The sequence below is a fragment of the Phoca vitulina genome, unplaced genomic scaffold (assembly GCF_004348235.1).
Source record: "Phoca vitulina isolate PV1807 unplaced genomic scaffold, GSC_HSeal_1.0 scaffold140, whole genome shotgun sequence".
NCBI lineage: Eukaryota > Metazoa > Chordata > Mammalia > Carnivora > Phocidae > Phoca > Phoca vitulina.
The window spans coordinates 39,787-62,957 of record NW_022589843.1 but is presented as its reverse complement, the minus strand read 5'-3'; the positions used below and the strand labels follow the sequence as shown (position 1 = coordinate 62,957).

Here is a 23,171-nt window from a genome sequence, read left to right as displayed (position 1 = left end):
AACAGTTTCATGGAACAACTCTGTTCAGATCAAAGGCCCTTAATGACACAGGAGAAATAGCTTTCTGAAGGAAAGGCTAAAGGAAGCAGGACAAGCTGCCTCGCTCATTTCCTTTCCTGCACCTGGATGCTGGAATCCTGTCTTGCTAGGACACCTCTGAAGGGGGTTGTTCTATATGCACATTTCTATTTTATCCTTATCTATGTATATTTCTTTTTTTCCCATGATTTTAATAGTGTTTGGCTTTTACAGACTTTGGAATAAATTTCTAAATATAATCTCATTTCCTAATGGGAATATGATCGGAAAGTTGCAAGAATCATTTATGTGCAAGTCCAGCCAGTGTCCACCCAGGACGTGCCCACGCTGTGCCTCTCGCCCGCAGGTCAGCAATCGCCGCAGGACTCCAGGGCTACAATGCCACGCTGCTGGGAATCCTCATGGCTGTCTTTTCAGACAAGGGCAACTATTTCTGGTGGCTGTTATTCCCTGTGTCTGCTATGTCCATGACTTGGTAAGTTGTACCTGGGTGTCCAAAATACCTTTTAAAAAAAAATATGTGGGGGGAGGAGGGAATGGAGAGTTACTGTTTAATGGGTACAGAGTTTCAGTTTTGCAAGATGAAGAAAGTTCTAGGAATGGACAGCAGTGATGGTTAGACGACAATGTGAATGAACTGAATGCAAGTGAGACCGCAGACTTTAACATGGTTAACGTGGTCGATTTTATGGTACATATGTCTAACAGTTTTTAGCAAAATAATTTTTTAAAATTTAGATTCGGTTTATGTCTATTGGAAACAGGGAGCATCAAACACACTGATGCGTGTGACCTTCCATACACACCTCATCCCCCTCCGCCCATCCCCTGAGATTCTGATGTAATTGGTCTGGGCTGTTGCCTGGGCACTGGGAGTTTTAAGGGCTCACAGGGGTTTCTAAAGTACAACCAAATTTGAGAACCATGCCCTCCATCAGCGGTCCTCCACCGTGCACACTACCGAATCACCAGCAGGGCTTGTGAAAACACAGCCTGCGGCCCCCCTCCCCAGGGCGTCTGATTCAGTCCATCCAGGATGAAGCCTAAGAATCTGCATTTCTAACCAGTTCCCAGGTGAGGTGGCTGATCCAGGAACTACACTTTGAGAACCACTGTACGTGCCTATATGAACTCTCCTTATCCACCTGCCCCTGCTGCCTTCAAAGAATTTCGTTACTGAATTCAAAAAAATCCTTCAAATTAGTTTCTTATGTCCTTTTTTGTTTGTTCTTTGGAAGCATACATTTCCTTCTTACTATGGCACATTTAGGATATAAAACACGAATACCCACACGAATGAGTAGTGTAGCCCACTCTGCACAAAGTCTGCAGCGCCCCCCACCCCCGGCCTGCATCCACAGGCGTGTGCGAGAGAGTCTGCGGGCAGAGCCAATCTGAACGGGAAGTAATTTCCGAAAAACAGGCTCAAGGACAGGAAGTGGGTCATCAGCAGGGACTCCCCACACCCCCTCCCATAATCTGGAGTTCTGACCTTAGTGATGGGCTAACAAGTGAGAGCCCAAAAGGGCCCAGAGACAATCTCATCTAATCTAATCCAGTCCCCCAGACTACAGACCAGGAAATGGAGGAGTAGTTCCTTGCCAAAGGTCACATAGTTCATCAACTATTCCTGACTTAAAGCTGTTCCTCCCCTTCCTGCTCCCCCTCCCACCCCGAGTTTAAGATCTTTTTCCTCCAGCCCACACCACCTTACATCCTCCCTTGGATAATTGTTTCTCTTTTTCAAAAATAGATATACTAAAGACTCATGAAGATGATACAGAAATTCAAGATGGCGGTTGCGTCTGGTCAGGAGGGAGGGGCTCATGATCATGTACCATGATCAAGTAGGTTACACAGGGGGCTCTAACTGTGTATTTTACTTCATGTCTAAAATACTTCAAAAATATTTCTAAAACCTAGATTTCATAAGTCTCCGTGAGCAACCCCAGAGTATAGTTTTTCAAAAGCCAAATAAGCGAAGAGTTGATTTTTGACTTCATGTAAGAATTATTCTCTGACAGGATTTATTCCACGCGTGTTTGTTTTTTTGTTTCAGTTCGGGCTTTTTGGTTTTCTTTCTTTTTCCCCTTTTAAAAGTTTGCTGAAACAACAGCACGTTAGCATTTTGCCCATGAAACAAAGCCTCTCCCCAGTGTAGAGATTCAGTTTGTCAAATGACTTGTCACATGCATGTTCTTCCATTCTGTTTTGTGGTTGTTGTTGTTATTAGTCCAATTTTCTCAAGTGCGTTGAACTCCTTGTTCTGCAAATGGGACCTCCCCGTCTTCACGCTGCCCTTCAACATGGCATTATCAATGTACTTATCGGCCACAGGACATTACAATCCATTCTTCCCAGGCAAATTGTTCAAACCCGTGACCGCCGTTCCCAATATCACCTGGCCTGACCTCAGTGCCCTGCAGGTAAGATACGCTGTCTTCTTGCATTCCTTCCTGACTCTGGAAGACACTCAGTGTCCTCCTGTTTAATTGTTCTTGGGCATCAGAGCCTGATGGAGACTCGGCTTGCTGTCTTCATCTTGCCCCCTAAACCATTTGTTCTACTCCAAAGCTTTGGGCTCTAAGGGTTTGTTTATTATTATCATTGAAGTATAGTTAACATACAGTGTTATATTAGTTTCAGGTGTACAATATAATGATTCAACAATTCTATACATTACTCAGTGCTCATCAAGATACCTGTACTCTTAATCCCCTTCACCGACTTCACCCATCCCCCCACTCACCTCCCTCTGGTAACCACCAGTTTGTTCTCTGTAGTTAAGGGTCTGGTTTTTTATCTCTTTTTTTTTCTTTGTTTTAAAGAGTTTTTTAAATGACTGCTCAAAGCTAAGTTCCCCCCTCTTTTTCTAAAATCCAGTCCGGAGTATAGCTCCATTGGAAATCAAAAACTCTGTTTCAAATTTGCCCCTTCTTTGGGTGGATGGGATGGGGGCCAGTCCTTGAGGAAGTGCCTTGAGCCTGGAGTTAAGCCCTCCATGACCTGCCTCCTCTGATCAAAAGAGCTGGCAGCTTACTGTTAGGTCTCATTAAAGAACCTCTCTATTCTGCTTTTTCTTTGGGTAGATCTCAAAGAATATGTACAATAATTCATGGTTCTCAAGTTTTGGTTGCCATCAGAATCATTGTTTTTAAATACCAACACAAGCTCCACCTCAGACTCCCCAAATCATAATCTCTGGGGAGGGGGCCTAGGAACCTGTATTAACAAGCTGCCTAAATAATGGTGATGTGGACCAGGGTTTGAGAACCACAATCATAGGCTGTATTGCATGTATCTCTTTACAGGTGTGCACAGAGAGAATTGCCATTTTTAAAAAACCTGGCTCACTCCTGTTGGTGTTTATTTAATAACTCTGTTGAAGGTTTTTTGACTAAGAGGACGCTTAAAATCAGAGGAAAACAAACAAAAAGCACCTTTTTGATGTGCAAAAGCCTGGCTTTCCCACTCTCAGGTCACATAACCCTTTTTGCTGTCCTCTTTGCTGAGCCATCAAAATGCGTGAGGAGCTCAGGCAGGCTTTTCTTTACAATCTTGCCCAGAAAATAAATGGGAGCTTTTGGAAATAACTTAGAAAATCAAATGCTTATTCGAACCTACCCACAAAAAATAATATTATAGTGTTAATTGATCTATCTAGGGGCGCCTGGGTGGCTCAGTCGTTAAGCGTCTGCCTTCAGCTCAGGTCGTGATCCCAGGACCCTGGGATCGAGCCCCACATCGGGCTCCCTGCTCCGCGGGGAAGCCTGCTTCTCCCTCTCCTACTCCTCCTGCTTGTGTTCCCTCTCTCGCTATGTCTCTCTCTGTCAAATAAATAAATTAAATTAAATTAAATTAAATAAATTGATCTATCTAAAACTTCCCTGTCCAATATAGTAGCTATTCGGCCCCACGTGGCTATTTTAACTTAAATGTGAAATTCATTACAATGAAATAGAATTAAAAATTCAGTTTCTTAGCCTTACTAGCCACACTTCAGGCACTCAGTAGCCACGTACAGAATATTCGCCACCATGGAAGGTCTGTTGGACGGTACTCATCTGCGGAAATGAGGGTCTTCTCCTCACTCTGAGCTACCACCCCAACATCAGCACCCTTCTTTCCCATCTCGCCCGACTCCCCGCCTCCCTGGCTCCCTGAGGGGTAGTTCTGCCATCAGTTCTGAGGGGGAAGCCTATGTAGTCTTTGCCTGTGTCAAGTTCCCCAGTCTAGACAAACAGGAAACGATCTTGTGTAGACATGAAGATCCACCGTGAGCTGGAAAATTCAGGGTCCATCTTAGGATAGAATCAAACTCACAGTCTGGTCCTGTGCTCTGCACAAGGACCGGAGCAGGGTTTGCAAGCCAGTGTTAGATCCCACCGAATGCATGAGGGGAGGGGGCAGGTCCTCATGCCACAGCAGGGTCCCCTGTAGCAGAGTCTGCCTCCCCAAGGTCACTCAAAAGATGTACGTGTGATGTGGGGCAAGTAAATGGACTTGGTCACAAAGGAGCCTAATGTGGCTAATTATGCCTCTCCTGGCCCGACCAGAAGTGCCATTATAAAGAATTATTATCTGTTAGCTTCAATCAAACCCTGTACCTTCCCGAAAACTGCCATTCTGTTGAGCACATAGCTGACATCAGGCCTCAGCCAGAACAGAGAACTGGGACATTCACATGTGGTTTTGTTTGGAGGACTAACTGGCAGTTGTTGGTAAGTGGAAGAAGCCAATGATATTCTGGCTTAAATTAATACATGTTCTGTGATTCCTCAGCTCAATTCACAGCGCTCACCATAGCACGTACCCTCCCCCATGTGAATTGTGTAAGACTGATGAATCACAGACCTATACCTCTGAAACAAATAATACATTATATGTTAAAAAAGAAGAAGAAGAAGAAGAAGAAGAAGATAGCAGGAAGGGAAAAATGAAGGGGGGGAAGTCATTGGGGGAGATGAACCATGAGAGACTATGGACTCTGAGAAACAAACTGAGGGTTCTAGAGGGGAGGGGGGTGGGGGGATGGGTTAGCCTGGTGATGGGTATTAAAGAGGGCACGTTCCGCATGGAGCACTGGGTGTTATGCACAAACAATGAATCATGGAACACTACATCAAAAACTAATGATGTAAATGTATGGTGATTAACATAACATAATAAAATAAAATTTAAAAAAATTAATACATGTTCTAGTTAAGTATAAATAGGGTCCTGATTCCTGAACTTGCCGATAATTGCTTCTGAATTGTGGATAAGATAACCCAGCTCTGGGTCTCTGGCCTTAACAACCCAATTGCACGAAAGTAATAATACTTCTCTTGACCTTGGTGTGCACTAACGCGTTAGCCTGACAACCGATGGACAGTTAAGAGCAGCGGAAATGTCAGCCGTGGTCCCTGCCGTCCTCACTGGGAGACTCGGCAGGTCATCGCCACCCGGGGTGGGGGGGGAGTGAGACCACCCGGGAGCCTATCAGCCACCAAAGCCAAGTGGCCGTGCGCACAGCGGAGCCCCCGAGCAAAGGGGAATCCTGAGAAGGCAGGCTCAGCATTCGCCAGGGGCGGGTGGATCTATCTCTCAGGATAAAGCAGAAGAACGAGATTTCTCTGTCAAGAGAAAGAGACTTTTAAAAATGAGTAACACTGACCTGGGAAGACGAGAAACGCTAACTCTAACATGACACTGTATGCGCTTGTGGGGGTCCCGCGGCTTTCTGCTCAGTTGTGTTAATGAGCTCATTTTCTAAATCGCTTTGCAGTTATTGAAATCGCTGCCCGTGGGTGTGGGCCAGATCTACGGCTGTGATAACCCGTGGACAGGGGGCATTTTCCTGGTCGCCCTTCTGCTCTCCTCCCCACTCATGTCCCTGCATGCTGCCATCGGGTCGCTGCTGGGGATAGCGGCAGGTGAGCAAACATTGAGCAGCTCCTGCCCCGCATGCCTCCCCTCAGGCATCTTCCAAACGCCAGGCTTCCTTGAGGGCTCTGCTTCCCAGGGACCAATGGGACTAGCTTCCCCCACCCCTGGCCTCCTTCCAGAGCATCCTGCCTTTGGTGCCCAGCCCTGACTTCACCTGTCTCACCTAATAGGACTCAGTGTCTCGGCACCATTTGAGAACATCTACCTTGGACTCTGGGGTTTCAACAGCTCTCTGGCCTGCATTGCAATTGGAGGAATGTTCATGGCTCTCACCTGGCAAACGCACATCCTGGCTCTTGCCTGTGGTGAGTATTCCGTGCACTGGCACTGGCGGGAGGGTTGCTCATAACTATGGGATCAGTCCACACAGTACAAAGGGACTGTATGAGACGCTGGGGCCGCGGTTCCAGTGTGGGCCCCCGGCTGTCTGCATGTGTGAGCAGGACAAGTGGCGTCCCCTCCCCGGGAGGGTTAAGCTCTGCTGTGCCCTCCTCATTGGCTGTCGTGAGGACAGGAGAGCCTGTTGAGTCGGGTTAACCATTTTGCCATCTGTATATGGGGGAGGGGGAGGGGGGAGGTAGAAACTTGACTCATCCTATTTCTTCATACTCATCGTTTGACCCAAGAAACTAAGATGAAATGACTCGAGCTAGATACAGAGCCATTCCTCCTGCTGAATCAGGTAGGACTACATGTGGCCCTTTGAGAATCACAAGAATCTAGCTGTTCTCACACTTCAGGGAACGTCAGAATCACCTGGAAGGCTTGTTAAAACACAGATGGCTGCCCCCCGCCCCAGTACCCCGTGTCTGATTCCCCGTTCGAGGTAGGGAGGAGTTGGCATTTAAAGAGGGCCAGACAGTGCCGCTGCTGGTGCTCTGGGGGCCACATCTTGCACTGTGTTCACGGCTTCTGACCCCGGTATTCTAGCCAGCCTCGGCCTGTCAGAGCTAGGAGAGGTTCTGCAGATCTCCGCCCCAGCCCCCTCATTTTACTATTGGGGTTCTGAGGCCAGAGAGGTAAAGTGATGTGCTGAAGGGCATCCAGTCAGTTAGGGTAAATGCAAGCCCAGAATCCACATTTGCTAACAACCTCTGGAATTACATCCACCCAAACCCCAGCTTCCCTGTGGCAGCATTCAGGCCTTGAGGTAAAAACAGAGCTCAAGTGATTTAGATTTGAAAAGCTAATGGATTTCTCAGGCCCTTGTAAAGGGGAGGTTTATTCACCCAGAGCCTCTGGCATCCCTAATCCAATACAAAGTAAAAGTATTTAAGATAATCTGTTAGAGTGCAGGGAATGACCCTCCCTGGGGGATATGCGGGGCGGAGGATGGTGGAAGGTGCAGAAATCATTCCTAACCAATAGAAATATTTGTCTAGAGTCAGTTTATCACCAGGTGAATCAATCCAAGTTATCTAAGCTGCTACTAAAATGTCAGATCACAAATATACATACACAATGGAATACTACTTAACCATAAAAAAGAATGAAATCGTGCAACTTGCACCAACACGGGTGGACCTTGAGGGTATTATGTTAAGTGAAATAAGTCAAACAGAGAAAGATAAATACCATATGATTTCACTTACATGTGGAATCTAAAAAAACAAACACAACAAAGCAAAACCCAGACTCAGTAAGTACAGAGAACAGATTGGTGGTTGCCAGAGGTGGGGGGGGGGGGTTGGTTGTGAATGGGTAAAGGGAAGTATACATTTCCAGTCATAAAATAAATGCCATGGGGGTGTCATATACCACATGAGGAATAGAGTCAATAATATTGTATTAATTTTGTGTGTGTGGCAGATGGTGACGAGACTTCACCGAGCTGAGCATTTCACAATGTATACAAAGGTAGAATCACTATGCTGTACACCTGAAACTAATAGAATATTGTATGTCAATTACACCTCAATTTAAATAAAAAAGATAAAAGAGTAGACCACATGTCAGGCAGGATTTAGAATGGATTCCTGCACTGGGCAGGAGGTGGGACTGAGGATTTCTAAGGCCTCATTCAGTTTCGATCTCCCGAAGCTGTAGCAGGGTTAACACATCTCAGGTTGCCAGGGTGGTACCACGTCCATGTCATTTTGCCCCCTTCTTTGTAGTACACAGCTGTTCCACCAACTAAGCCCGTCAAAACTCTTTGCTCATTTTCCCACATCTGTTCACAAGCTTAGGGCAAGGGAGAAGACAGATTACGTGCCACCTGAGCTAGGCCAGGTTAGAAGCTTTATTGTGAGATTGTTTGAGGTTTCAAATCTTTATTCGAGGTGCATACCTTTATGTGTCTGGGTTGGCAGGAACAACAAATACATACTAAATGTTCATGAAACAGCCCAGACAGTATTAGGAAGAGCTAGGGGCTCAGCAGCGTAGATCCCAGAAGTTGCTCTGTACGGAGAGTGTTACGGTCCAGGGCAGAAGCCAGGTGGGTGAGAGAAGCCCACGGAGACCATATGAATATTGGGAGGGGAACAAGGACATGTCTACAGTACCAGAGTCTCTGGGGGAGCATCACAGTTCAGAATCATCAAGAAGCACCTCTTAGAGAAGGTGGCTTCTCTGTACGTCCTAAAAATCGAGAGGAGGAAGTCTGGTTGGTGGAGGGGGAGGTCCGGGCCAGCACGGGGACGGCCTGAGCACATCCTTCAAGATCAAGCAGACACTGTTTTGGACACAAGAGTTGCTGATGAGATCTTGACAGAGTGTGGAAAGGGATGAAGCCAAAGATGTTTGCAGATGGGTTTCCTCAAACCAGGAATATCTTCATTATTTTCTTCACTATAGGTGTAGTAGAGGCTTATTGTATAAGACAAAACAAACAAAAACTCAATAAATACAGAAGAGTATAAAGCAGAAAGTAAAAACATTCCATCCCACTCCCTCGATACAACTTTTTTGCCTCCCTCTTACAAGGACTCTGTGGTTACACTGGGTCCACTTAGATAATTCAGCTAGTCTCCCCATGTCAAGATCATTAACTTAATCACAGCTGCTAAGCCCCTTCTGCCCTGTAAACTAACATATTCACAGGTTCTAGGGATTTGAACGGGAACATCTTTGGGGGCCGTTATTCCGCCTATCGCACCTACCTTCCTTTGGACAGGTCAGATTTTCTCCACTGGTGTAGCATACGGTTAGGGCAGTATACAGAATTAGCGGAGAGCCCAGACCCTGGGGCCAAAATCCTAGCTCTGTCCATTTGAATTTCAATAGATGCCACATTCACCCCCACAGAGGCCATACGGATTTCCCCTGCCACGGACAATGTGCGAGAGTGGCTGTTTGATCCACACTGGGTCCTGCCCCTCTCCGTCTTTGGACAGAAAGTGTGGAGGCAGACCTCCAGCCCCTCTTGTAAAGCAAGTCTCACATGGAAAATGTCACAGCAAGTTCCAGCTTGCCCACATCACCCTGACCCTGCCAAACGAGAGACCAACTCTGCCAGCCAGGGAAAATAAATAACAGACATTTATTACAGAGTTGCTCTTTCCCTGGTTCCGATGGCGTTATCAGAAGAGCAGGGAAGCTCTGATAGAGCCTGGCAGGGCCGCCTGCCCTGCCTGGAAACCGGAAACTGCCCACCAGGGAATTCCTCAATTTTGTTATTTTGTCAGCGCAAACTGGAGACACATTTTGTCTCTTTTTGGTTTCTTTTGGGCGGGGGGGGGTTTATTATTTAGAGATGGGGAGGGGCAGAGGGAGAGAGAGAATCTTAAGCAGACTCCACGCCCAGTGCAAGCCCAAGGCGGGGCTCGATCTCAGGACCCTGAGATCATGGACCTGAGCTGAAATCAAAAGAAGGGGGTTAACTGACTGAGCCCCCCAGGCGCCCCGACATTATGTCCCTTTTCAATGCTTGGGTTGCCCTAGTAGGACTGGCCCACGGCAGTCTGCTAGGACGGACACTGTCTGCTCAGCACTCAGGGCCTTTCTGTCCCTCGGCTGCCCAGAGCACTGTCAGAGTCATCGCCTACACCCTGTGGTGTGCAGACTTTCTCCTCTAATGGGAGGCTCTCCCGGTCCCACTCAGCAAGCCTTAATTGATGGCAGCTACTGTTAGACAGTCTGATGCTCTTACTGTGGAAAGAAAAGCAACTTGTCATCGGAGACCACTTGGAAGGAGCCTAGCAGGAAGAGACCGGGGCGGTAACTGTGCCTTCCAGGTGCGACCCGTGTGAAAAGAAGAATGGCAGTAAGGACTCATGGGCTCAGGGGAGGTCTCGGAGAAGAGCCGGTACCCAAGAGAGCAGGGCAGAGTGTTCTGGTGCTTACCCGAAGGCAGTGAGTATTTGTTGAATGAGTGAGGGAAGGAAGGAAGGAAGGAAGGAAGGAAGGAAGGAAGAATGAAAGGGGAAAAAAAAGAATGAAATTATCAAAACCAAACAAAGAAGCTCTTCCAAACCAAGCCGCTGCCCGCTTCTGCTCAGAGCTGCATCGTGGTCCCCCCCCCCCCCCCCCAGGGACATGGATGGGTTGACAGCGGCTGTTTGTGGAAATACAAGACTGCATTTGAGATTCATCTCCTCCCTGTAAAGCGCATCGTCAAGTTGCCCTTTTACAGACGATAATACTAGATTCCCAAGTTCAGTGATTTTTTTTGTACAATAAAATGGCAGAGCTGGGGTTTGAAGCCCAGGCTGTTTCCAAGACAAGCCTTTCCCCCTAGCAGGAGACAATTCAGATGTGAAAAAATGAGGTATACTGTTGAACAAAAATACCAGGATAAAAAGACCAAAGATTGATGAAACGATGGTAAAGTAAATAGGATCAGAGTCCCTCCCCCCACTTCCCACCCTGCCCCCCTGGGGGCTCATGTCACTTCTCCCTGCCCTGGAGGTCTAGGTGGTGGGCATGTCTAACAGAGCCAGCCATGGCCCAGGGGGCTGGGTGGCCAATGCACGGTCATTCTGCAGCATGCCTTTGTGAAACCTGAGCTTCCCTGAACTTCCCCGAGCCCCCTCTTCAACTGATGATTAGCTACTTGAGATCTTTGTGTGTGTTGTTTTACGTTGAGGGTCACACATAGACTCAAATTACCTACTTTAAGATCCATGCTCACTCAGAGTAAATAAAAACACAGCATATGAATTCATTGGCCTATATGCCAATCTTAATGGTATTTGGAACAATGTTCTTATGGGAAGAAATCCCAAGTTTGTGGTCAGTTTCTGCTTTTTATTTTTTTATACCATGATTTTTTTGTAACTGTGAATTCTAACCATTAATATGAGACTCCTAGATGCATATATTGTGATTGCACAGAAACCATGCTATCTCAAGAAACATTCATACGTTTCATTTTTTTTAAGATTTTACTTATTTTAGAGAGAGATAGAGAGCAAGTGGGGGAGGGGCAAAGGGAGAGGGAGAGAGAGAATCTCAAGCAGACTCCACACTGAGTGTGGAGCCCAAAGTGGGGCTCGACTGCACAACCCTGCGATCATGACCTGAGCTGAAATCAAGTGTCAGACGCTTAACAGGCGCCCCCATCATTTCAATTCAACTATGCTCAGATAAAATAACAGGGAAGTTAATTTGCCATAGAAGGCCTTTTCCTTAGGGATCAGCAATAATAGCAACAGAATAGTAACCACAGAAAACTCCCTTTACTGAGTACCTCTTACTGTGTGCTAAACCCAAGTATTATCTCCTTTCATGATGACACCAACCCCGTGAGAAATTCCTATCACCTCTATTGAGCACGTGAGGAAGTGGAGGCTTAGAATGGGGGCCACCAAGCTCCTAAGTGGTGGAGTCTGGATTTGAACCCAGAGCTGCCGACTGGAAGCTCCTACTTGTAACCAGGGTGCCGAGCTAGCTGGTGAAACATGGATTTCCAGGAGATTTATACCAGAAAGCAGTCTTCCCTATAATGAAAAGTGCACCTACTAAGTCTTGTTGTTCCCTTCTTTTTGTAGCTCTGTTCACAGCCTACCTTGGAGTCAGCCTGTCCCACGTGATGGCTGTGGTGAGTTGGCTTTAATCTCGCTTTATCATCAGCATGGTTGATCCGTTTTCAGTGATGTGGAAACCCTCCTGGGGTCCCCCAGCAGGAGCCAGGGCTGCGGTCGCCACGATTTTCCCGTCTCCTGGACCTGCCTGTTCACACACCTGCTAACATCATAGTAAATTTTAGTCCAAACTACAATCACTGGGCTTGCTAAAAAAAACCAGATAAAAAAAAACAAAAAAATAAAAATACCAGATTGCATAATTTAAAGAAGTGAAAGGCTGTATAACATATTTATCAAGTTCCTACTCTAACTCTGAGGGTCAGGGAACTGACTTTAGAATATCTTCTACTTGAACAGAAAGCCAAAACCAGGTAGTGGTTGAGAAATCAAGAAAGGGAGGAAAAGGATAATTGCCTACAGACCCAAATGGTTTGGGTTTTGTTTTTAATTGAGCCATTCGTTTTTCATACCCCTTGTCTTTTTTAAACCCCTCGTCAGTCGTCAGTAAGACGTACTTAGACCCATGTCCTAGCTGAATTATTTAATAGACAAAATCGTTGCCTGTTTAGTGCCTCCTTCCTTTTCAGCACTGTCTTGCCCTTGACCTTCTCCAGAACTGCATGAGTTGCCAAGAACAGCCCAGGGGATGGGGCGCCTGGGTGGCTCAGTTGTTAAGCGTCTGCCTTCGGCTCAGGTCATGATCCCAGGGTCCTGGGATCGAGCCCCGCATCGGGCTCCCTGCTCGGCGGGAAGCCTGCTTCTCCCTCTCCCACTCCCCCTGCTTGTGTTCCCTCTCTCGCTGTCTCTCTCTCTGTCAAATAAATAAATAAAATCTTTAAAAAAAAAAAAAAAGAACAGCCCAGGGGAAGGACCTCCCCTCCAAGAGCTTAGAGTCTGTTTGGGAACTGGAATGAAAGGAAGGGAAGTCCAAGACTGGTCTGGGTGGGAGTCAGGAGGAGAGAGGTCACCACAGGCCAAACCAATCAAGGAGGGCCCTGTGGGTGTGGTGAGGGGTCAGGAGCCCCTGGGAGCTTGCGGAGTGACACCTCTGGCTGCCTGGGCTCATCTCCGCACATGTGGTGTAGGAAGCCTGGCTGAATGAGAGGAGGGAAAGATGCACAAGGTGGACGTGCCACTGACCACCGGAGGAATGGACAGCAACGTTTCACCTGCTAAATGCAGTCCGATTGGGCCCTTGGACTCGGTCCCAGTGGGCAGAAGCCGAGTCCAGATCGGCGGCCCAGGGACGCATCCCCCTGCGCTGAATGAGAATAGGATGAAGGGTGGTGCTCTGTGACGGGATCTCAAAGGAGCATGTGGTTTGTGTCTTCCTCTTCAGGTGGGATTGCCGGCTTGCACCTGGCCCTTCTGTTTGGCCACACTACTGTTCCTCTTGGTGACCACGAAAAATGCCAACATCTACAGGATGCCCCTCAGCAAAGTCACTTATCCTGAAGAAAACCGCATCTTCTACCTCCAAGCCAAGAAAAAAAGGATGGTTGAAAGCCCTTTGTGAGGGCAAGCCCCACCCACAGCCCAGGTCCCAAGGGGGGACTGACCGACTGCCCCAGGTGACTCCCAGGGTCTCGGCAAACTGCTGTTTTTCATTAGCAACAACATTCACACTGACCCATTGGCAATCTGCTCTTAGGCTCATTTCTGTGGCTTTCTTTTAGACTCCAGGAACACCCCCAAACATGTGAGAGACGCGTCCAGATGGTCTGCCCTGGTGGGGCGCCGGTGCTAGACATGTAATCTATTCATAAAGTCAAATGCTCCAACGGGAAGAAGACGTGAGACCAGAGCTTGTTATTTATTGATACTCTTGGTGTTTGGTTGGCTACATGATGTTAACAGTATTAAAAATTAAGCTCTACAAACCAACGAAGGCTTCAGTGAATGGAATTCATGGTCACAAAATCAAAGTCAACCCAGAATTCTCCGATAAGCGGTTTGACTCGTTTAAAATCAATACAAGTTATGCGGGACGGCTGTAGTGCCCACAGCTCATTCTCCAGCTCCTGGGCAGAAGGGCCTGGATGCTGCCCTGTGTGTGTGTGGCATTCTCCTACAAGGAGGTGGTTGATTCTTTCCAGCTGACACAGCTCTAGGAGGGAGAAAGGGGTTTTATTAGTCAAAATTATTTTGTAGTGTTATTTTTCTTAGACATCGCAAAGGATGTTTTAGATAAAGTTTATGATCTTTTTCTTATGAGAATGGATTTGTTTTTTCAATGAGGTAAAATAAGAGAAGTTCCTGGCTTCACCAGTTCCTAGATATTAACGAAAAGTTGCATTTTTATAAAATACTTGGCATAGCCATTTTTACTTTAATCCCCAAGTTGATTTCGTAAATGCCAGGAATGCATAGAACCAAGTCATCAACATCCAAGGCCCTTTAAAACCACATTTGCAATTCATCTGAGGATGTCTTATATCTTATAAAGACTGAAAGTGAAGGTCAGATTGTTTCTGGGTGCTTGGAAGTTGTTGAGTTTCTTACTTTAAAAAAAAAAAAAAATCATTATTTTCTGCAGGCTCAAGATATCCTCACTCAGAAACCTGACAAGACATACCGGTAAAGGGTTCTCCTGTTTTGTTTTGGTTTGGTTTTTTGTTTGTTTTAATCTTAAAGTTATCAGTCCTATAAACATTCTATACCCAAACATGCTGAGGATGCCGTGGAAAGTTCCGCTCACTACCTTCTACTTCAGTCTATATCAGTTCAGTATTTTGGAGGATTCAAAAAGAGAAATCGTGAAAGCTTAAAGGCTTTTTTTCCCCTTTGGGTTTGCAGCGCTCAGTGCAAAACACACAGTGTGCTGCACAAATAAACAGAAGAGGGGAAGGAAACCTACAAATATCTGGGGAGAAGTCCACTTCTTCCTTTTCTCGGGAACACAAACATTGTTCCAATTTAACAACCCTGTAACCAAAGCCTTTTGAAGCCCTGAATTTGCAACTGTCATAGAGTCATGTGCATTCCTGTGGAAAAACTAAATTTTCATTGTTCAGACAGAGATCTCCCTTGTTAGGGAATTTGTGAAATAAGATTTGGGAGGGGGGGGTCGGGGGAAGGACACAAAAAAGCAAGCAGAACCAAAGATAACCAGGAGTGAAGAACCTGGGCCGTGGTTGAGCGAACCAGAGCTTCTAACGTGTCTTCAGGCCCATCTTCACGAGGAGCTCTAGAGTGTTCTCTGTGCCTTCTCCTGGTGGGCTCACAGAGACGTGTAAATAGGAACATTCTAAAGCCTTGTACATTGTCTAATTTAAATGGTATTAATTTTCTCAAGCTATTTTTGTTACTATTATCCTGAAATGAAGTGAGTAATTTGTTAGTTTTCTTAGGGATCACTTGTATTCTTTCCTATTGTCCGTATAACCAATTTCCAATTAAGAATATGAATAAAATTATACTCACAACTCAGTTTTGTGTAAATTTTGTTTAAAAGTCACATAGGCCTTTTATTGCTATCGTGGATATTAACAATCACATGCATACGTGTGTATTGCTTAGAATTGCTTATATTTTGATGTGCTGGTATCCTTATTCCTTTCTTATACTGGTAACACCAGATGTGTAGTTGAGCAAACCCTGTTCAACTCAGAGGTATGGACCCATCCCCGTGGGTCTCCTCTCAAGTCCGCATCGTTCTCCTCGCTCAGGGATGAGAATGGGTTACTTAGGGCAGTCACTGATGTTCAGGGCACACTCTTAACACTTTGAGATGACTATCCAGGCAGCTTCTATGCATGCCATAGAGGCCCCGGGCACCCCCCCACCCCCGGACTGAGGCTGGGCACACCTAAGCGGTCAGCCGTCCTAGGAGGAACGTTACCCCTGAGGGTGAAGCCACGCCACACTCCTCTCTCCCACCTCCCTACATCCACAGCTAGCATGTTTGAAAGAAAACATGGCAAGAATGGAAACTCACTCCAAGGTTCAAAAGCAACCCAAACAAGAAATAAGAGAAGGCGACAGTGGATTAGCCCCATTGGAGTGCCCTCTGTCAAAACAAAACCTCTCCAAGGGGCGCCTGGGTGGCTCAGTCAGTTGGGCGACTGACTCTTGATTTTGGCTCAGGTCATGATCTCAGGGTTGTGAGATGGAGCCCCGCCTCGGGCTCTGCCCGGGGTGTGGAACCTGCTTGAGATTCTCTCTCTCCTCCTTCCCAACTCCCCCCACCCCAGCTCACGCACATGTGTGCATGCTCTCTCTGTAAAACAAACAAAAAACAAACCAAAGAAATACCTTCTCCTACCTATTGTTTCAAGACAGTAAATTTACGAGAGTGGTCTGGTCATTAAATGCCCCCTTTGGTCCGAGGTAGAAAACAGAGAGAAGGTTTTAAGGCTTTTCAGCTGAATATTACAAGTGCTATATAAAGTTACCCATGGTACCTGATTAACATGGAATATGTTGAGATAGGAGGTTAAGTTGACAGGAGATCAGGATTTTCCAAGATGGCTTCCTAGAGACAAACTTGCAGGAATATTTTTGAGGTGGTTAAGTACAGCGTGACGTTTTATGCATAAGAAAGTTTTCCGCCTTTCCTTTATTCCAACAACTTCCTTCTAAAAGGCTTTCGTCTTTAGAGTAAAACCTGCTTCTTGAACCTGCACTAACACTCCCCACCCCCAATCATTAGAAGGCTTGGAGCTTCAAGGCTATGGAATGCCATTCACTAACAGTCACCAGTACAGATCTTGAAGGAATTTAAACAAATATAGTAAATAATAGACTTTGAAAGAAGTGGATTTAAGTCCTTTAATAGTCTGCTTTCACCAGTCTGCTTTCATCTTAAAATAGAACTACAAAAGACATGTAGTAGATCAAAGCAGACATATGTGAAATCATCTAAAAGAAAAGACTGCTCCTGGGTCTGACCTTTACCTTACTAAGTGTTAACCAGGCAGGTGTTAACCAGGTAGGTGTTAACACAGCCAGAGCAAGCTTACATCTGATGGGAGGGCAGGTCAACCACTGAAGCTTAGGAGTTGCAGGCAGACAAAGGCAGGGGGTCTTCAGCTCTGGGAGTCATGGACCAGGAACAGGTGTCAAGGGAGACCCCTGTGGTGGAAATGGGCACACTGGGAGGAATCACAGTTTAGCAAATGTAATCATTTAGATCAAGAAGCTAATGCCCCTTGTCTGAGCCTGTACTCACAAGCTATTTGACTTCCTGTGTAGATTTGCCTTCTAAAGGAAACAATGCATTTGTCCATACTTGTGAATTTCTGACCTTCGATAGTTAGATTTCTCATTGTAATTAATAATTCCATTTTGATAATAGGTTTTTGTAAAGGTTTTTGTTTTTGTTTTTTGTTTTTTACATGTCACCAAAACCCAAATCACCCCATGGTGTTTCCAACGAAGTTAAATTTCTGAGGCTACAAAGATGGGTGGGGTGGGAGGTAGTCAGGGAAGGCCTTCCTGAGGGTGTGAGGTTTAGGCCTATACCTGAAGAGTAGGCCAGAGACGGGCAGGTGGAGGAAGGTGGAGGATGGAGGGAGCGGTGTTCTTGGCAGATGGAAGCTCGTGCATAAAGGGCTTGAGACAAGGAGATTGGTGGTTTCAAGAAGTGAGAGAAGACAGACGTGGCTGGACCACGGTGAGTGGAAAGGATTGGAGTGGATTTGGGAAATCAGTTAGACCATTGCAGTAACACAGGAGAGAGGTAGTTGGCTCAGACTCCAGTGAGGGCAGGGAGATGGAAAGAAGTTGATGCGTGTGAGAGACAAGAGGTGGAATCCTTAGGACTTGGTGATGGATCCATGTGGGAAGTGAGGGAGAGGGAAATGTCAGGATGACTTCCTGAATTCTCACTTGGATTACAGGGTGGATGGTGGTGCCACAGAGGGATGGGAGCACTGAAGAGTCACTTCTCCTCTCATGCTATACGTCTTCCTGTCCAATCCCATCTTTCCAGAGCCTTAATCCAGACTCTTTGTCTATGGGGACTGTTCCAAAAGTATCAAGTTCAACACATCCAGGGCAAAACTCATCTTCTTCAACTACTCTGCTCTCCCCTCTGTGCTGAGTTATGGGGAAGGGTAGCACCCTCTAGCCTACTGCTCAAGCCAGAAACAGTATGCCATTTTTAGCTTCATTCTTTCACCTCTAGGCAATAGCCAAATTCTAGGGATTTTACTTCCCTGATAGCCCCCATTGGTTCATTAATTGGCAAATATTTATTGAATGACTATTTATTACCTAATGGGAATTGGGACTGCCATAGTGAACCAGATAGTCATGGCCACTGCCCTCACAAGAACCTTATGAGGTGAACTGACAAGTAAATGAGTAAAGGGAGTAGCGTGGCGATGAGATGAGTAAGAGGTAGCTGGACAACAAGGTTGAAGAAAGAGTATTTCAGTGACTTCTTCCTTCTAAGAAACAGAAGATAAGAACATATCATTAAATACCAGGCATCCATACTGGTCAGCATGCTTTTGGTAGCAAGTAATAGAACAACAGTGGTTTCACTCCTAAAGCAGAAAGTTCTGTTCCAAGTTTAGTGAAGCTGCACAACAGTGTCATCAAGGACACGACGTCCTGCTATCCTCCTCAGCATTCTCAACACCCTCCAAAGACTTCATTTTCATCCTCAGGCTTGTTGCTTCATGGTCCCAAAACAGGGGCCTTGCTACAAACATCACAAACACATCAGGAAGGAGGAGGCAACCAGAGTTGCAAGAGTCTTTCTTTCATGGCTCTCTCTTTTTATCCGGGAGGAAAATCTTCCCCGGAAGCTCTCCCCAGATACCTTCACTTGTGTCTTTTTGGCAGAACTGGGTCATATGGCCGTTCCTGGCTGCAAAGGAGTCTGGGAAAGCATGCATCTGGTATTGCCAGCCTCCACAGTAGCAGGTGAGCCCTGCCACACTGCAGGGAAAGCAGGAGGAACGGCTCTCGGACCAGCAGACGCACACGCGTACATGGTGGGGTACACAGTACACAGTACCTCGTGCCCAGACCACCCTGGAGAGCGCTACGTGGCGGCAGACAAGACTGTCTGGTGTGGCATTCACAAAGGAGTTTGGGACAGAGACCTAAACCGAGACCTTTTACACAGAAAGACTTTGCGGAATACTTGCTGGAATATTCCCGGAGTACTTTAGGATACCCCAGCTTCATACAAGATTTTGTAGCCTCTGACTAACAAGATTCTAAGCAAAAGGTGAGGCATCCAGTGATAATGATCAGAGCAAGGAAAGTTTAGGGTCAATTCATGCCCTCATTAGTCCTCTCCATCTAAAGAGTTGAAGCCTCTAAATCATTCGACGTCAGAAGACCCCATTGGGAATAGTTGAGTTTCAATTCAATCCCAGCTCAATGAAGCACTGAAAACAAGTGTCTGACATTTTCTGCTTCATGGTTCCTAATAAACAATGAGAAAGCCAGTTTCCTGTTTGGGTTGGGTCCATTGAATCCTAGCCCTCAGAAGGTTTGAATTATATCACAGTGACATGCAAGGACTTGAAGGGGAAGAAAGGAAGCACAGAGGAAAGTTGGCACGGTGTCAGGAAATCTGGCTCAAGTTAAGTCCCTCAGACCACAGGACACAAAGGCAGCTAGGACATGAGTCAGTGACCCAAGAGCAGGCACATCTTGGGGCAAGGAGAACAACATACAGGCAGGTCATAGGAGTGGCAAATCTAACAAGGAGGCCCTTCGACCTTCTGAGACCCCCATGTTGGCCTCTCAACAAGAGGGGAGATTTGTGGTAACAAGTAGCCACACACAGCCCTTGAAATAAAGCCAGCCCCAGTTGATGTGTGTTCAAAAGTACATACTGGATTTCAAACATATAAGACCAAAAAAAAAAAAAAGGTAAAATATCTCAATAATTTTGTATATTGATTAAATATTGAGATGTATATTTTGTATCCATTGGGTTAAATAAGACATATTATTAAATTAATTTCATCTTTAAAAAATTTTTTAATGTGGTCACGGGAAAATTTTAAATCACATATATGACTTGCATTCGTGGTTCATATTCTATGTCTGTGGGACAGTGCTTGGTTAGACAATGCCCAGTCCCGGGGCTCTTAATGGTCTGCAAAGTCTCCATGACAACTCGGAAGGCACCGAGCTGTTGGAGCTCAAACTTCTAGAGAATGCATTATTCCCTGAATGAATGAACGAATGGATGGGTAAGAAGCCTTTCCTCTATTACATTGTGGAGACAGAGTTAGCTAGTTCTGGAGTGTCGATTTCAGGTAAAATTTACACCTTTCCAGGAATACCCTCTGCCCCTCGAGGATGTCATTTTTAAAAAATAATCATAACACGCCTACAAAGTGAGGAGACTGATTTTCCTGTGTGTGGTATAAAGTTATCCTGAAGGCAGTGCCTGGAAAGGAGCCTCAGAAAGGCTCGGAGCTAGGGCAGCCCCACTGGGATGAGCGGGCTGCCTCCCACTGTGCCCACCGGAAGCATGCAGTCTCCCAGATGTGCAAGTGCTCAGCGGTCACAAGCGATGGAAAGAGTGAAGCAGCTGGTTATGAGGCAATAGGGAAGAGTGGGGACCATGGCAAATTGAAGACTGCACACCCCACCCCACTACCACCAAAGCATTCACATTTCAGATATTTTAAACACTATGCTAGCCAAACAAAGCCAGTTTGGGGGCTGGATTTCTTCCAAGGACTCCGTTTTGCAAGTTCTATGCCCAGGCACCTCTTATAAATCCTCCACAATGTTTCTCAACCAAGTGCATTCATCAGAGTTATGCATAAGGATCTTTGGAAAAAACCGTCCCACCCCATCCTGGCCTCTACAGATGACTCTTATGTGCTCTCCTACATATAAGGGACTGCAAGTTCAGAAAACTCAGAAGCCAACAGAAGCTGGATGGCTTCCTGGAGGAGGTGTGACTCTGCCCTTGTTCGACACATTTTCTCCCTGGCTCATCGGGACTCGGCTTTGGATGCTCGTTTGGGTTCCTCCCGGGTCCCCTGACCACCACCTTTTCTAGAACCACTGCCAGGGTCCAAAGAAATGATGCTCTCAGTAAGGAGCCACGCTTTGGTGGGCCTTGAGATTAACCGCATAGAAAGTGTACTCAGAAGGTGGTCAGGGGCAGAAGGAAGTGCCTGTGGCAGAAAATCTATTATCTTTAAATGTGGATTTTAGGGGCGCCTGGGTGGCTCAGTCATTAAGCGTCTGCCTTCGGCTCAGGGCATGATCCCAGGGTCCTGGGATCGAGTCCCACATCGGGCTCCCTGCTCCGCAGGAGGCCTGCTTCTCCCTCTCCCACTCCCCCTGCTTGTGTTCCCTCTTTCGCTATCTCTCTCTCTGTCAAACAAATAAATAAAATCTTTAAAAAATAAATAAATAAATGTGGATTTTATATACACACAAAAAGCCAAAAGAAGAAGAGTAACATTGTTACTCCCCAGGCCCTGCCCCCCCACCCCTCGGTGACTGCACCCCTCCAACTCATGTGTGAGGCAGGCTTGTGCTTCTCTTTCTTCTGGGGGCCTCCTACAATGCCCACTCCTGCCCCCCTTGCCTGCCTCTGAACTTCACATTCCTCATGGAAAGTATCCTGTCACCTGCAGCCCTGCCCCTCAGTGCCTGTCACAGGGCCCCCAAGGACTCCCAGACACAGGCATGAGGAGCCCCTTCCTCAGCGTCCTGGATCTGATGGGTCAATACCCTTGCCAGACCAGTTCAAGTTTCCAAATACCAGGCTGGTGTATATTTGGCCACAAGATCCGTGCAGACAGACTTTGTATGCTTAATGCTGGTTGTAATTTACTGTAAAGCATTATTTCCTTCCAGGCTACAAGGTGGGATCTTCGGCCCCAGGACTCAGAGTTAGGTACATGCCAGGGGTGCGTGCACCTGGAGTCAGAATCCGTGCAGTCACACCTGGACCAGATCGGGCCAACACCTGCGTGATCTGAGCGGTTCGGAGGTTCACAGCTGCCCACGCAACCTAAAATATCTCCCTTAACGTCTCAGTGAAAGAGCATTATATTGCGACAGCTGCAACTCGTTACGATCTCAGCTATTAGAAACCTGGTGGAAATCATTTCTCGGGCTTCTTCCCGCCTAATAGCAAGAACAAATCATATAGGAAAGGTATTCTAGAAAGATTAGTTTTGATGGGTGAGTCCAAGGAAGGCCGTCATCCAGAACTCGGGGAGCTGTCGTGCAAAGGAAGAGAAAGAGGAGGAGGAGGGGGGACATACAAGAGGAAGCCAAGGACAACGCATGATTTAAACCCGTTCCCTGCCGAGCACATCGCAGCGAAGAGAGAAGCCAACAGGCAAGGACCAGTCAGATGCGTCCATGCTATTTATTTATTTATTTTTTTTTTTTTTTTTAAAGATTTTATTTATTTATTTGAGAGAGAGAGAATGAGAGAGAGCACATGAGAGGGGGGAGGGTCAGAGGGAGAAGCAGACTCCCTGCCGAGCAGGGAGCCCGATGCGGGACTCGATCCAGGGACTCCAGGATCATGACCTGAGCCGAAGGCAGTCGCTTAACCAACTGAGCCACCCAGGCGCCCGCGTCCATGCTATTTAGAAAGCGGTTACTTGGGGCGCCTGGGTGGCTCAGTCGTTAAGCATCTGTCTTCGGCTCAGGTCAGGATCCCAGGGTCCTCTCCCCCTGCATGTGTTCCCTCTCTCGCTGTGTCTCTCTCTCTGTCAAATAAATAAATAAAATCTTTGAAAAAAAAAAAAAAAAAAGAATGCGGTTTCTTCCTCTTCCCAGAATCTTGAAATCCCTGCTTGCCTGCCCTAATGGCCATCTGTTGTTTTTAATCTTCCCCACATACTTCCTACCTTTTTCTGGTAACAGCACCTCCCTTCCCTTAAGAGATCTGCTTCCCATTCATGGGGATCTCTTGGGGATGCCAACCTGGATACCCTCCCTACTCCAAGGCACCGCCCGGTGGGGCAGCTCAGACCTGGCCAATCGTAGTACTCCACTCCCCGGGTCATAGGGATTGGCCCAAGGCATAGCCACCTGACCCAAACTGAGCCAATCAGATTCTCCCCTGCAGGAATTTGAAATCTGCGCAGACATCCCGGAATAGAAGGAAGTTGAGCTGCGTCTGATGACAGTGGTGTGGAGAAAGGCCATATAACACTCAAAGCCATCTCGGCTTCTTCCCCCCCCCCCCCCCCCCCCAGGCCAGGTTACTATTACTTTCATGTAGTGAGCTATCCCCATGCCATTCCAATAAACTGGTACTTAAATGAGTTAGAATCTGTT

The 23,171-nt window shown here is 46.6% G+C and overlaps 1 protein-coding gene across 5 annotated transcripts in view; it reads left to right on the top strand.

Moving 5' to 3' along the window:
- Nucleotides 1-15,350, top strand: part of LOC116628878 (urea transporter 1) — a 31,194-nt gene extending 15,844 nt beyond the window's left edge. For 2 of the 5 annotated variants that reach the window (XM_032399214.1, XM_032399215.1), the window contains exons 4-9: nt 386-514; nt 2,273-2,465; nt 5,807-5,954; nt 6,138-6,272; nt 11,898-11,947; nt 13,273-15,350. In XM_032399214.1, coding sequence (XP_032255105.1) covers nt 386-514; nt 2,273-2,465; nt 5,807-5,954; nt 6,138-6,272; nt 11,898-11,947; nt 13,273-13,449 — 832 coding nt within the window. In that variant the 3' untranslated portion in view covers nt 13,450-15,350. The remainder of the gene's footprint in view (nt 1-385; nt 515-2,272; nt 2,466-5,806; nt 5,955-6,137; nt 6,273-11,897; nt 11,948-13,272) is intronic. The other 3 variants (XR_004298666.1, XR_004298667.1, XM_032399216.1) reach the window with 3 other exon arrangements.
- Nucleotides 15,351-23,171: the final 7,821 nt, after the last annotated feature.